The sequence below is a fragment of the Rhinopithecus bieti genome, unplaced genomic scaffold (assembly GCF_001698545.2).
Source record: "Rhinopithecus bieti isolate Rb0 unplaced genomic scaffold, ASM169854v2 scaffold_28024, whole genome shotgun sequence".
Classification (NCBI taxonomy): Eukaryota; Metazoa; Chordata; class Mammalia; order Primates; family Cercopithecidae; genus Rhinopithecus; species Rhinopithecus bieti.
In genome coordinates, this window is record NW_016812359.1 from 652,969 (window position 1) to 668,096 (window position 15,128).

Consider the following 15,128-nt stretch of genomic DNA (forward strand, 5'->3'; position numbering starts at 1 on the left):
CCTTGAGCCTAGTTAAAAGTTGACCCCGGACCTAACCGATTATGTTATCTATAGATTCCAGACGTTGTATAGACAAGCGTTGTGAAGGTCCCTGTCTTGTTCTTTTTCTGTTCCAATTACCAGTGCTTGCCATATATCTCTCAACTTCCTGAGCCCAGTATAAACACATCCCACCATATGTCTCCCCTCCATATGTCTCTCAACTTCCTGGGCTCATCCCACCATATGTCTCCCCACCATATATCTTTCAACTCAAAGACTACCATATATCTCAACTTTAGAAAGACACCACCTGGAAAGTCCCCGATAAGAACACAGCCGTTTGTGAGAGCGCGGGAACCAATAAAAAAACTGCTAAATGTATAAACTTAAAATGTTAACCAATTGTAATGCTGTAACCTAGAGAATTCCCTCGTTACTGTGCAACTTTACAAGTCCTGTTTACATTAGGCTATAAAAAGCCAGCACACACATTGTTCGAGGTCCTCTTGTATGTTGTAGAACGGAGGGACCAAGTTCGAACTTGCATTAAAGATCCTTGCCGCTTGGCTTTGACTCTGGACTCTGGTGGTCTTCTTCGGGGAACAAACGGTCTGGGCATAACAAGATATGGCCTCGTGGGAACGGAAAGACCTCCATCCCCCAGCCCAACACCCATAAAGGGTCTGTGCTGAGGAGGATTAGTAAAAGAGGGAGGCCTCTTTGCAGTTGAGATAAGAGGAAGGCATCTGTCTCCTGCTCATCCCTGGGAATGGAATGTCTCGGTGTAAAACCTGATCATATATTCTACTTACTGAGATAGGAGAAAACTGCCTTATGGCTGGAGGTGAGACATGCTGGTGGCAATACTGCTTTTTACTGCACTGAGATGTTTGTGTAAAGTCAAACATAAATCTGGCCTATGTGCACATTCAGGCACAGCACCTTTCCTTAAACTTATTTATGACATGGAGTCCTTTGCTCCCGTTTTCCTGCTGACCATCTCCCCACCATTACCCTGTAGTCCTGCCACATCCCCCTCACCAAGATAGTAGAGATAGTGATCAATAAATACTGAGGGAACACAGAGACCAGTGCTGGTGCAAGTCCTCACTTGCTGAGTGCTGGTCCCCTGGGTCCACTTTTCTCCTCTATACTTTGTGTCTTATTTCTTTTCTCAGTCTCTCATCTCCACCTTGCGAGAAATACCCACAGGTGTGGAGGGGCAGGCCCCCTTCAAGTATTAGAGTAGAAAAGTTTCCTTCTCTTCCAGGTAGGGGAGAGGTGGAAGCCTTTAAAATGGAAATTTTTTTTACAAAAGCAAAATGTATGCCCTGCTTTTGGCAGGAAAGGGAGGTCAGAGAGATCCTCATATGTCTGCTATTTCTAATTTCTTTTTTCTTTTTTTTTTTGAGATGGAGTCTCACTCCCATCATGCAGGCTGGAGTACAATGGTGCGATCTCGGCTCACTGCAACCTCTACCTCCTGACTTCAAGTTATTCTCCTTCCTCAGCCTCCTGAGTAGCTGGGATTACAGGTGTGCCCCACCATGCCTGGCTAATTTTTGTATATATATATTTTTAATAGAAATGGGGTTTCGCCATGTTGACCAGGCTGGTCTCAAACTCCTGACCTCAGGTGATCCACCTGTCTTGGTCTCCCAAAGTACTAGGATTACAGGTGTGAGCCACTGCACCATGCCTGCTATTTCTAATTTTTCAACTGCTCAAAATAATCTAATATGCTAAAATAAAATATGCTAAAGTGGCATATATTGGGATGGCACATTCAGATCCCCTTTACATCTCAAACTAACTCTGATAGAGATTCTAGCCCTCCCTAGGCTCATTAGAAAAAAAGTTCTAGACACATTAGAAACATCTCAGTCATTTAAAATTCTCCAGCCTAGGAAGGTTCAAGTTAAGCCTTCCAAACAATTGGAGTTCACTGTGGCCTACCATCTGCAACTTTTTCATGCCATACACTCGTTTCTGATGGACACATCTAGTTCTGTCTTAAAATACAAGACAATACTGAAGACACACAAACCTATACATCCAACTTAGACTCTGATACTCCATGGTTGGATTTCTTTTTATTCACTGAACAGCTCTTTCGGAAGCCCTCAGACAACTCTAAATCAAGCCTGCCTCTCTTTAGGGATTCCTTATCTTGGTTAATGATATCTAGAAAAATAATTTGTTTAACACAAGTAAGAAACTAGGACACAGTTTTATCTTTTCTTGTTTCCTTTCTTACTTACTTTCTTTCTGTCTCCCTTCCCTTCCTCCTTAACTATAACACTAACTCTAATTATATCCATGTGAATACTTCAGGCTATATTACTTATCGCCATCTACATATGTACTCCCTTTTCTGGGAGAAGTTGTATCTTTGCTTTCACTTTCCTCAGCAGAAGTTCCCCGGGTATGTCTATCCAGAAAGACCCTCTCTGTGTTCCCCACATTTTCTGGTAAAGAAGAGACTCTCACAAGGCCTCTTAGTGGTTTGAAATAGCACCATAACATTCATGGATTCGGGATACACTGTGTAATTGGAGCTCTGCTTTCACAAGGCCAGCTTCATACTTGAAAGATTCTCCCTGGGGCCTGAAAGCTTGAAGGGATGAGTAACTCCTCCCAACCCTGAAGATCGAGAAAGAGGCCATCCTGTACTACATAGCAGTCATGTTAGACTGGGACACTTCCTGTTTACAGAGGACTATAAATCCCCTGTCCCGTCTTCACTTGGGGCTGATCCCATTTTAGGCCTCAGCCCACCTGCACCCACATGCTCACTAAAACAGCATGTTGCTCCACACCACCTCGTGCTGTCTGTTGGCATGCTCTCGGGGTTCAAACCGATATAAGAACCTTACATCTGGTGCCGAAATCCCGGAGAGCCTCTGTGGACCTACCCCTCCACCCTGGAGAACAGGGCACAGCAGCAGGACAAACGAAGCTCCTCAGCCTCCAGTCGCCTCTCTGTGCATGCACATTGGTCACTGATCTTGCCTACTGGTAAGTTTCCCTGGGAGCCCAGTTAACAAGGGAAAAGCTGCATGGCCTCTCTTTCCTACAGTCTGAAAATCCAACGTTGGTCCAAAAGGCTCCAGCATGTGCCAGGTACTGGCTGATCATCTGATCATCTAGCCTTAGGGAGATGCCTCTAAGCCATTTGATCCCGTTCCAGGAATGAAAAACGCAGCGGTGACCATCGCTCCTTTTATCATCTCCCTCTGGCCATCCAGGATGGTCTCCTTTTTCCCTGTTCTCCTGAGTCTACCCTCTGTTATGGGAAACTCCCGGTCCTCCATTCCAAAAAACAGCCCTCTAGGCTGCCTCATAAAAAGCCTGCAAACCTTAGGCCTCAGGCAAAATATCCACCCTAAGTGCCTTGTCTTTTTTTGCAATTCAGTCTGGCAACAATACGAATTGGATAATGGGTCCAAATGGCCCGCAAATGGAACATTCAACTTTACAATTTTAACTGACTTAAGCAATTATTGCCAATGACTAGACAAATGGGAAGAAATTGCTTATGTCCAGGCCTTTTTACACTCAGATCACAACTCGACCTCTACAATTCTTGCTCACCTGTTCAAATCCTTCTCCTCCATTCTCACCCCCCTGATTGCCTTTCTCCTCCCAACTCCACCTCTTTTTCCTTGTTAGATGCAGCACACTGCTGTCCACCCCTCCCAGCCCCTACCTCTTCCTCTCAGCCCTCTTCTTTAGCCCAAGCCTTCTCGTTGTCTTCCCAGCCACCATCTTCCCAGCCACCATCTTCCCAGTCAGCAGTATCCCCTTCTTTTCCTACACCATCCCCTCCTCAGGACAATTCTAGTATTTCCTGTACCCATTCTCCTCCCCACTGCCCTCTCCTGAGGCTTGTAAACCCATCCCACCACCTTACGCCCCTATCTATCCTCCACTGCCTGTTAACCCCCCTCTCCCCTTCAAACACTCAGCAGGAACCACTTCCAGGTTCTTCCTGCTCTCCCGTCCACACTCCACACTCGTTCAGGTGCCATGTTTGGCCCATGTCCCACCCTTACTTCAGTGCCTGTGCTAGAGTGCCCCCTTCAGGAAGTAGAAGGAACTGAAGGTATTGTTAGAGTTCATGTTCCCTTCTCCCTCACAGATCTCTCTCAAATTAGCAAAAGACTCCGTTCATTTCCAGAAGACCTGACCTCTTATATTCGGGAGTTTCAGTACCTTATCCACTCATAGGAACTAATCTGGCATGACCTCTACATTGTCCTCTCTTCCACCCTCACCCCAGACGACCGGGACCATATCTGGACCCTAGCTCAGGCGCATGCTGATGCAATTCATCACCAAGCTCCTGCCCAGCCTACTGGCACACAGGCAGTACCCAACCAGGATCCCCACTGGGATTTTCAAGACAGGGCCTCTGGACAGCGCCATTGAGACCACATGATTGTGTGTCTCATTGCAGGACTCAAAAAGGGTGCCCATTACGTGATAAACTATGAAAAACTTGCAGAAATCACCCAAGATCCTGATGAAAAAACAGCCCTTTTTCTCTCTCGTTTAACTGAAGCCATAAGAAAATATACCAACCTAGACCCAACCAGCCCAGAAGGAACCACTATTTTAAACCTTCGGTTCATCTCCCAATCCACCCCCAATATTTGGCGCAAGCTTCAGAAGTTTAACAACAGCCCTCAAACCCCACAACGAGACCTTCTTAATTTAACCTTCAAAATCTTTAACAATTGTGATGAGGAAAGTAAATGGCAAAAACACGCAGAGTTTCAAATGCTTGCCTCCGCCATCAGGGGCCCTGCAGGCCCACAGGGCCGCACCTCCACACAGAAGCCTCCTAGTAATCCAGCTCCACCTGGCACCTTTTTCAAGTATGGCAATGAAGGCCACTGGTCCAGACAATGCCCAAACCCAGGTAAGCCCACCAGGCCATGCCCTCTCTCCGGAGGACCCCATTGGAAGTTGGACTGTGAGCGGCCCCTGCAAGGACCACCTCCATGCCTTCCTGAGCCAGCCAAAACCTCCTACTCAGATCTCATAGGCCTTGCTGCTGAAGACTGACGGTGCCCTGGAACGGACGCCCTGGCAACTACCATCGCTTCATCCAAAGCAAGGGTAACCCTGATGGTGGCAGGTAGGCCAATATTTTTTTTAAATTAATACCAGGCAACCTACTCTGCTTTACCTAATTTTTCAGGACCCACCCAGTCCTCCCAAGTTTCTGTTGTGGGAATTGACGGACAAGTCTCCAAACCCCGAGCCACCCCTCCACTCTTCTGCTCCCTGCACACCTTTTCCTTCACTCACTCTTTTTTAGTCCTGCCCTCATGCCCAACTTCATTCATAGGCAGAGACATCCTTTCAAAGCTCCACACTATTCTCTACTTCCCCGTTCCCCATAGTACCCAGTATATCAACCCAGACCCTCTGGGGCATCTAACTTTCTTCTACTCCTCCAACTTCCCACCTTAAAACATGCAACTTTTCCTTATCCCCCATCTGTAGTTAACCCCACTGTTTAGGATACTTCCACACCCTCAGTTGCAGAATACCACACCCCCATCTGCTTTACCCTTAAAGAGCCCACCCAGTTACTATCGCAGAAGCAGTATCCCATCCTCCAAGCAGTTCTCATAGGCTATAATTTCTCACCTCCTCGCCAGTCACCTACTCCACCCAACAAACTCCTCTTTTAACATACCTGTTCTACCTGTTAAAAAGCCAGATGGAACTTACCACTTAGTCCAGGACCTCAGGCTCGTTAACCAAGCTGTACTCCCAGTATGTCCAGTAGTTCCTAACCGGTATACTTTACTTTCTGCAATTCCCTCCAATACCACTCATTTTTCTGTTTTAAACCTAAAGAATGCTTTGTCTTCACAATTCCCTTACATCGATTCCCCAAACTTTTGCCTTTACGTGGGAAAACCCCAACACCCACCTTTCACGTCAGCTCACCTGGTGCATACTACCTCAAGGTGTCAGAGACAGCCCCCACCTTTTTGGACCGGACCTTGCTAGCGACCCCTCTACCTTATTCCTAAAACCATCCACTCTCCTTCAATGTGTTAATGATCTGCTCCTGTGTAGCCCCTCTCAAAGAGACTGCAACACCCATAACTATCTCTCTTTTAAACTTGGCAGAACAGGGGTATTGGGTCTCCCCTAAGAAAGCACAAATATGCACCCCCTCAGTCACCTATCTAGGCCTCTTACTCCATGAACCTAAAGGCTCACAACTGACCGCATATCCCTCCTCCAGTCCCTCCCACCTCCGCAAACTAAGCAAGAAATTCTCTCTTTTCTAGGACTAGGATATTTTAGGCTCTGGGTTCCCTCCTTCGCTCTACTTGCCAAACCGTTATACCAAGCCACTAAAGGCCCTCTCCATGAGCCTTCAAACCTGTGCAGTCTCTTATCTAACCTTTCCATCCACTCCAGAAGGCTCTCATTTCAGCCCCTGTCCTCACTCTCCCAGACCTCACCAAACCTTTCTCCCTCTATACTGATAAACGGCATGGAGTTGCACTAGGTGTTCTAACCCAGTCTAAGGGACCCACCCTCCAGGTTGTTGCCTACCTCTCCAAACAGCTCAAAGCCACAGTTCTCAGATGGTCTGCCTGCCTCCAAGCACTGGGGGCAGCTGCTGTCTTCACCCTTGAAAGCCTAAAACTATCTCTCCATGCCAGCATAACAGTTTATTCAACCCATAACATCAAAGACATGCTAGCTCACTGCAGTGTACTAAGTCTCATCTCTGCCCCACAGCTCCTTCAACTGTATGCTCTATTCATAGAAACCGCCCAAATCACCATGCTAACCAGCTCCTGTCTAAACGTGACCACGTTCTTACTTGAAGCTACAACTGCCCAAGACCCTGTATGCTTCTGTGTGAACACTGTTCAAACCTTTCTTATACCTTTTCCAAACCTAACAGACCAATCCCTTCCAGGTGCCTCCTTTACTCGGTTTGTAGATGGTGCTCTTTCCTACATCAAGGATGCTGGCATGCTGGCTAAGCTATAGTGTCAACTCTCCACACTACTGAAGCCAATCCGATCCTCCTAGGCACCACGTCCCAAAAAGCTGAACTCATCGCCCTCACTTGAGCTCTCACTCTAGCAGTCAGACAACATATCAACATATATTCAAATTCTCATTATGCATTTCCCATAGTACACTCACACTTGTCCATCTGGAAAGAATGGGGTTTCCTAACTGCAAAAAACACTCCTGTCATAAATGGCTCTCTCATCAGCAAACTCCTTCAAGCTGCCAGGCTCCCACAGAAACTTGCCATCATTCACTGCAGGGGCCACCAAACCCCAGACAATCCTGTATCAGCTAGAAATGCGCTAGCAGATCAGGTAGCCAAACAAGTAGCCTTACAACCCGTGCAAGGCCAGTTTCTGTCCCTGTCCTTGTTCTCTCCTCTCTACTCCTCAGAAGAAAAGGAGGACTTCTGAGCCCAAAACCTTCAAAAGCAAGGATCATGGTATATCGAGGAAGGGCACTTCGTTCTTCCTCATACTCAAAGCCTTCCTCACCTCCAAAGCCTCCACAACTCTTTTCATGTTGGTTACAACCCTCTCTTGCAACTTCTCCACCCTATTCTCACTTGTCCTCACCTCTCCAGCCATGTTCGAGAAATTACCCAGTCCTGCTCTATCTGCCACTCAGTGTCACGCCAAGGCTCCCTCCAGCCACTGCCTTTTCCTACCCACCAAGCCTGGGGCCAGGTACCCGGGCAAGATTGGCAAGTAGACTTCACTCACATGCCACCCGATAACAGCTCCGCTATCTTCTAGTCTTTGTCTGTACTTTCTCCAGGTAGGTAGAAGCTTTCCCAACAACTTCAGAAGGTGCAAATATCGTCACACAAACTCTCATCGTGCATATAATTCCCCGTTTCAGACTCCCAACATCCATCCAGTCCGGTAACAGGCCTGCCTTCATCAGTCAAATTACCCAAGGCATCTCTACATCCTTAAGAATAAAGTAGGTTCTCCACACACCCTACAGGCATCAATCTTCAGGCAAAGTTGAAAAAATTAAGTCTGTCCTTAAAGCCCAACTCACCAAGCTGGCTCTAGAAACCCACCAGTTGTGGACAAAAAAAATCTCTTTCACCCTCATGAGACTCTGCGCAACACCAAAAGCACCCTCTTTTTATAGTCCCTTTAAATGAATCATTTATGGCCAAACTTTTGTCCTAGGGTCGCCACCCTTACCAGACTCTGAGCCACTCAGGAATTACCTCCCCTCCTTAATCCAGACACGGTCTTTTATTCGTGAAGCAGTAAATGAGGCCATGCCTCTCCTTATCGACACCTCCTTGTCCTCTCAACTGTCTTGCAGGCACAGACGTGTTTATCTGCCAACCCGACCCTCACCAAAAGCTACAACTGAAGTGGACAGACCCCTACACCATGACACTCAGCAAGCCAATTGCAGTTAAGAGTCCAAGGATTTCCTGACTGGTTCCATCGCACCAGGGTCAAGCTCACCCCCAAGGCTACTCCTCCCTCCAAAACATTAACAGCGGGCAACATCTTCAGAGTCCCTGTCTGTGTATGATAACTTAAACAGAGAAAAACAATCCTTAAAGGTAGGAGGAAGCCAAAGATGGCAAGAGGATGAATGGCCTCTGCAACAGATCATCGAATATTACAGTCGTGCCACTTGTTCATGGGGTTATCACACTCCCATATATATGCTAAATAGAATAACTAAGGCTACAGGCAGTTCTAGAGATAATCACTAACCAAACTGCCTCAGCCCTGGAAATGCTCATGCAACAACAAAGCAAATGTGCACGGCAATTAGCAAAACAGGCCAGCACTAGACTACTCATTAGCAGAAGAGGGTGGGGTCTGTGGTAGGTTTAATATCTCTAATTGCTGTCTTAACATAGATGATAACGGAAAAGCGGTTCTAGAAATCACTTCAAACATCAGAAAAGTAGCCCATGTACCAGTCCAAACCTGGAAGGGATGGGACTCAACAAACCTTCTAGGAGGGTGGTTCTCTAATTTAGGAGGATTTAAAATGCTGGTAAGGACAGTAATCTGACAGCTGACTCCATCTTGCTTCTAACCTGACAAGCTAACTCTTGGCTCATTCCTGGGCATAGGTCAAGCTAACTATGGGAGAAATTTAGCTTATAGTTTAATCTTAAAACAAGGAACATAATAACCCTTTCCCCAAACTCTCCCATGTAGTTCAGGAACCGAAGAAACCATCTTTGTAATACTAATGAAAGTACACAATATTAGAATTTTGGGAAGTGCCTAAATTCTGCTAATACCTATGCATAGTTAAATGACAACAAGTCACGGTTTACTACTCAGGAGTCACATAAGGGTAGTCACAAGATTTGTAACTTCCCTAATTGCTACTATAGATAACATTGCCATTGTAAAACCTAAGACTGGTGTTTGAGATATTTTTGAGACTTTGCATTTCCATTGGAACAACTGACACCCAGACCAGTGATCCCTACCCAGGAACTGACTCAGTGCACAAAGACAGCTTCAAAACCCTATGGTTTCATCCCCAACCCAACCAATCAGTAGTCTCCATCCCCTAGCCCCATGCTTACCAAACTATCCTTAAAAAATCCTGTCTTAAGAATTCTCAGAGATGGATTTGAGAATGAGCTCCTGTTCTTCCACTTGGCCAGTCCTGCAATTATTAAACTCTTTCTTTGCTGCAAAAAGCCGCTGCTCTCAGTGCATTGGCTTTTGTGGACAATGGGCAAGATGAAACAGTTGGGCGATTACACCCACCCTGCACAAAAGACATTATCTAAAACTGTCATATCTATTATCTGTTCTTCTAAAGGACCATTTATCTTCTAAAAAATCATTTGTGGTCGGCCTGTAATCCCAGCACTTTGGGAGGCTGAGGTGGGTGGATCACAAGGTCAGGAGATTGAGACCATCCTGGCTAACATGGTGAAACCCTGTCTCTATTAAAAATACAAAAAAATTAGCCGGGTGTGGTGGCGGGCGCCTGTAGTTCCAGCTACTGGGGAGGCTGAGGCAGGAGAATGGCGTCAACCCAGGAGGCAGAGCTTGCAGTGAGCCGAGATCGCGCCACTGCACTCTAGCCTGGGTGACAGAGCAAGACTCCGTCTCAAAAAGAAAGAAAAAAAAATCATTCATATTTCCTTAAGTGCTCCTCTGCCCTGCCCCATCTCCTTAATGACATAGGATTTTTCTCAGCCGCGTTGCCAGCCAGAGGCCTCTGGCTGGTGATGCCCTACCCAGGCCTTACTGGAGCCCAGGCTAACCACAGGAGATGCCCCGTCTACTCGGCTCACTGGGCTGTGCCTGGCATGCCCTCTGGTGCAGATACTGTGGCCACCGCAACCTTGCACTCAGCCCCTGGCAGGAGGGGTATATGAGCTAGTGAGTGTGGGGTTCTGCTGGTTGCTCCAAGCACCAGCACAGGAGCAGGCTCTGTGTGGGACTTGTGGCTAGACCAGGCATGTTGCAAGTGACTCCTATGGTGGACTCTGGCATCCAGATGAGGGGAATGTGATGGCACCCAAACAGGCACGCCTGTGACTCCAAAGCCCCAGAGTTGGTGTTACAACATGCGAATAGGTTTCAGTCCTGCCCTCTGCAGCCCGAAATATGTCAGCGTGTTAACAGCTCTGTCAGTCCTGTGGTCTCGCTCTGGCCTACAGCTCCAGGGCTGGCTTGGCCCAACAGCTGCTTCCCATGTTACAGCCTTCTTTGTACCCGCATTAGGTGGGTCCCAAGTTCTTGTCCTGCATTCAAGAAGAATGAGGTTACACTGACAATCAAAAAGTGAGGAGGGCAGAGAAGAGTTTTATTGAGCCACAAAACAGCTCTCAGTGGAGAAGGGATTCAAGGGTGGTCCCCCACCAGAAGTTGGGTGGTCTCTCTCCCAATGTGGCTGGGTCCGGGGCTTTTATAGGCTCAGAATGGGGGAGTGTGTGCTGATTGGTTTGTGCATATGCAAAAAAGGCTAAAACAAAGGCACCACTCAAAGGTGGGCATAACTGTGTAAAAAACCAATTAGGGAAGGGCAGGTATATGTGAAATAGGTTAAGTGTAGAGATCAATCAGAGGAAAGTGCACTAGGTGAAGTGTGTGGATCAATCAGAGGGAAGTGCACTAAATGGGAAGAGAGATTCTTAATCCGGTCCGTGGATTTATTGGAGACTTGTAGCTTGGCTTTCATGCTTTAAACTGTCTTTGGTTTGAAGGTGCGGTTTCACCAGGGACCCACCCTTGTCTCCCTAGGATTTGTCTGCCTCTTGCCACTATCATTAAGATGGTATATAAAGTCTCAAATTTCACCACACTTTTGGATATTTGGTTCTTTCTATGATGCCTCCATGCACATTAGATTAAAAATTTAAAAACTTGGCCTGGCGCGGTGGCTCATGCCTATAATCCCAGCACTTTGGGAGGCCAAGGCGGGTGGATCACAAGGTCAGGAGATTGAGACCATCCTGGCTAACACAGTGAAACCCCGTCTCTGCTAAAAAATACAAAAAATTAGCCGGGTGCGGTGGCAGGTGCCTGTAGTCCAAGCTACTCGGCAGGCTGAGGCAGGAGAATGGCATGAACCTGGGAGGTGGGAGCTTGCAGTGAGCTGAGATGGTGCCAGTGCACTTCACCTGGGAGACAGAGCAAGACTCTGTCTCAAAAAAAAAAAAAATTTAAAAAAACTTTTATGCCTTTTCTCCTGTTAATCTGTCTGTTGTCAGATGAATTCACAGCACTCCCTGCCCAGCCACTGAATCTAAGAAGGTGGGGAAAAAGTATTTCCTCATCTATGCCGGAAAGCATGAATGTGGATTCTTGCTTTTTTAATCTATGACTTGAATAGCTTCTGTGCAACATCCTGACTTCCCACACAATTCACCTGTGCGTACCACTTCTGTGTAAAGACTACCTTTGTTTTGTTTTGTTTTTGAGACGGGGTCTCACTCTATCACGCAGGCTGGAGTGCAGTGGCAGTGATCTTGACTCACTGCAAGCTCTGCCTCCCGGGTTCACGCCATTCTCCTGCCTCAGCCTCCCGAGTAGCTGGGACTACAGGCGCCTGCCACCATGCCCAGCTAATTTTTTGTATTTTTAGTAGAGATGGGGTTTCACTATGTTAGTCAGGATGGTCTCGATAGTGATCCACCCACCTCGGCCTTCCAAAGTGCTGGGATTACAGGTGTGAGCCACTGCGCCTGGCCGGATTTTTTTTTTTGAACGTTTAAAAATGTTTCTATTTTGTGCCACCTTCCTTTAGTCAATAATAACCCAAGTTTTGTTATTATTAGTATATTGGTTTAGCTAGGTTTATCTTGATAAAATTTTACAAAAATATACTTTGCGGCTGGGCACTGTGACTCATGCCTGTAATTCCAGCACTTTGAGAGGCTGAAGCAGGCAGATCACTTGAGGTCAGGACTTTGAGACCAGCCTGGCCAACAGGGAGAAATCCTGTCTCTACTAAAAATACAAAAATTAGTCAGGTGTGATGGTGTGCACCTGTAATTCCAGCTTCTCGGAGCTGAGGCAGGAGAATAACTTGAACCGGGGAGGTGGAGGTTGCAGTGAGCCGAGATCATACCACTGCACTCCATCCTGGGTAACAGAGCGAGACTCTGTCTCAAAAAAAAAAAACCAAAAAACAATGCTTTTCTTTATTCTTTGTTTCTTCATCTATTTGACAAACAATGAAAGAAAATATTAAAGGCTGGACATCATTTGCGATTTGTGTCCCACAGTTTGCAATCCAGATTTGACCTGGTGCCTAGAACCTGCATATACCTGACATTGCCACCCAGCACCCAACTCTACCACATCTGTATTAGTCCATTCTTGCACTGCTATGAAGAAATATCCAGAACTGGGTAATTTATAAAGAAAGAAGGTTTAACTGACTCACAGCTCTGCATGGCCTCAGGAAACTCACAATCATGGTGGAAGGCACCTCTTCAGAGGGGCGCAGGACAATGTGTGCCAGCAGGGGAAAATGCCAATTATAAAACTATCAGATCTTGGAGACACACTCATTATTACGAGAAAAGCATGGGGAAAACCACCCCCCCATGATTCAGTTATTTCCACCTGGTATCACCCTTGACACGTGGGGATTATTACAATTCAAAGTGAGAGTTGGGTGGGGACATGGAGCCAAACAATATCAGCATCTCTCCTGATTTTCCAAATGCAAATGTCTTAGAGTCTCTAGCTGAGGAATATACAGTTCCTGACTTGCCCTTTCTCTGACCACCCCACAAAAAACACCATATTGGAATCAGACTGAATCTGAATGCCGGAACTAGAACGCCCCCTCCTTTAGGGAAGTGAGCTCCATAACTCCTCTCCACATTCCTAAACTGGAAGGGTGATCCCTTCCCTCCAGAAGTGCTGATCCCAGCATTTTTGCTAAAATAGGAAGCTAGGGTAGAAACCGAGAGAGAGGAATGGTTGGTGGGATATTTTGTTTTTTCAAAGACTCTGCATAGTATCTTCAATTACATAAAGTGGCTGTAACTTTTCTTCTATTGACACTGCCCTCTTTCCTTTATTCTACTGCCTGCAAAAGAAGGCAATTGAAGAAGCCTCAAGTACCAGGGCAGGTTCTGGCTAGCTGAAGAAAGGGTAGGGTATAGGGGGGAAGACTGGGGGTGACCATCTCGAGAGTGGGTGAGAAGTGAGAGCCCAAAATGGGTCTTCTTACCTCTGGTGCATTTTGTGCTCTTCTCTGGTCTGACATCCGCCCAGATTCATCCAGAAAAAGATGGAAATGATTTGAACAGGATAAGCGAGGGTGAGGATTAGACATGATGAGTTCAGCTGGAGACACCCATGGTAGAGTCTGGAGGTCTCTTTGGGGGATCACTTCCAAAAGTGCAGATTTTTAGAGAAACGAGAAAGGTTCTGGAAAGGGATGTTTTCCTTCTGCTCAATGGCAGTTTCAGGCTTCCTATAAAAAAGGAGTTTGTAGTGTCAGCATATTTGACAAATGGGGATGAGGGAAGATTCAAGAGCTTGAAATTGTACTGCACTTCCCAAAGATGGAGAAGACATCAGGGATGAATTTCAAAGGTCAAAGGTGATAGAAATGGAACTGCCCTTTGAGGATTTCAAGGGGAGAGGGAACAGAGGCCTCACCATCAATCCACACGTCCTGTGCTAGAGTCTTGCGGTTCTTATTTCCTCTACCCTCTTCCAACGATTATTCCCATATATCAAGGCCATCTGACAGAGTTAACCATCAGAATTAAATAGCAGTTCCCAGAGTTCCATCCCCTGGAGAGGTGCCTAGCTGCTGGGGCAGGCCTGAAGCCTGGGTCAGGCGGCATTGTGTCTTTCACTCTCCACTGAGGTCTTGGACTGAGAGCTTCAAATTCCAAAGGGATGAGGTGTCGGCTTCCCCTTAGGAGTCTGGAGGGCTCTGACCAAGGAGAAGGGCGGAGCCCAGCCACTGGAAGGTTAGTTTCTTGCAGTGGAAGACGGCTGGCAACCCGGATGGCTTTTACTTTGTTTCCAGGGCCAGCCTAATCCGCCCCATTCTCGATCCCTATACTGCCTCCTTTTCCCATGCACATCGCAAGGGGTCGGTTGCTGTGGCCCTCGGTATGACTTCGGTATGAAAAATAAAGGTCTTCTTAAGCGGGAGAGGATTGATTTGAGGACGGTGGGTGGGAGTAGTGCCGGCGGCACTTTGTCCTAGTGGCAATGGGTGGGCAGTTATCAGTTGCAGCCCGCTCCTTTCTCAGTGCCCACGGTTTCTCATTGACAGTGCAGCTCCTTTCTCAGAGCCGGCGGATGTTCACGGACAGCACCATGGAGCCAGAAGCAGTTATTTGTCCTGGTAGGTCATTTCCCAATTGCCGAAGTGTACTAGGTTCCAGTCCCTCTGGTTTCTGGAATCTGCTGGTCCCAAGCGAAACACCAATAGGTAAACCGAGCCGGCAGTTTCCGGTTAGCACTTTCGCTATTTGAAGACATTAGGAACTTACGCGGTGGCTCCGCGCTCGTCCTTTCTCCATCCGAGGCCCGTGTCCTAAAGTCGGTGTCAGGGTGGCAGCACCGAGCGTTTTGTTGGCTCTTTCGCCAACAGCGCCGAGCGTGGGGGGGGGGGGGGGGGGG

The 15,128-nt window shown here is 47.1% G+C and overlaps 1 protein-coding gene and 1 pseudogene across 2 annotated transcripts in view; one reads left to right on the forward strand and one right to left on the reverse strand.

Annotated features, from left to right (window-relative positions):
- ZBTB35 (zinc finger and BTB domain containing 35) overlaps positions 1 to 13,941 on the reverse strand; it is a 119,359-nt gene extending 105,418 nt beyond the window's left edge. Inside the window, exon 1 of one of the 2 annotated variants that reach the window (XM_017895972.1) lies at positions 13,714 to 13,941. In XM_017895972.1, the coding sequence (XP_017751461.1) occupies positions 13,714 to 13,818 (105 nt within the window). In that variant the 5' untranslated portion in view covers positions 13,819 to 13,941. The remainder of the gene's footprint in view (positions 1 to 13,713) is intronic. The other variant, XM_017895973.1, reaches the window with a different exon arrangement.
- Positions 13,942 to 14,778: 837 nt separating this feature from the next.
- LOC108544732 (annexin-2 receptor-like) overlaps positions 14,779 to 15,128 on the forward strand; it is a 53,612-nt pseudogene continuing 53,262 nt past the window's right edge.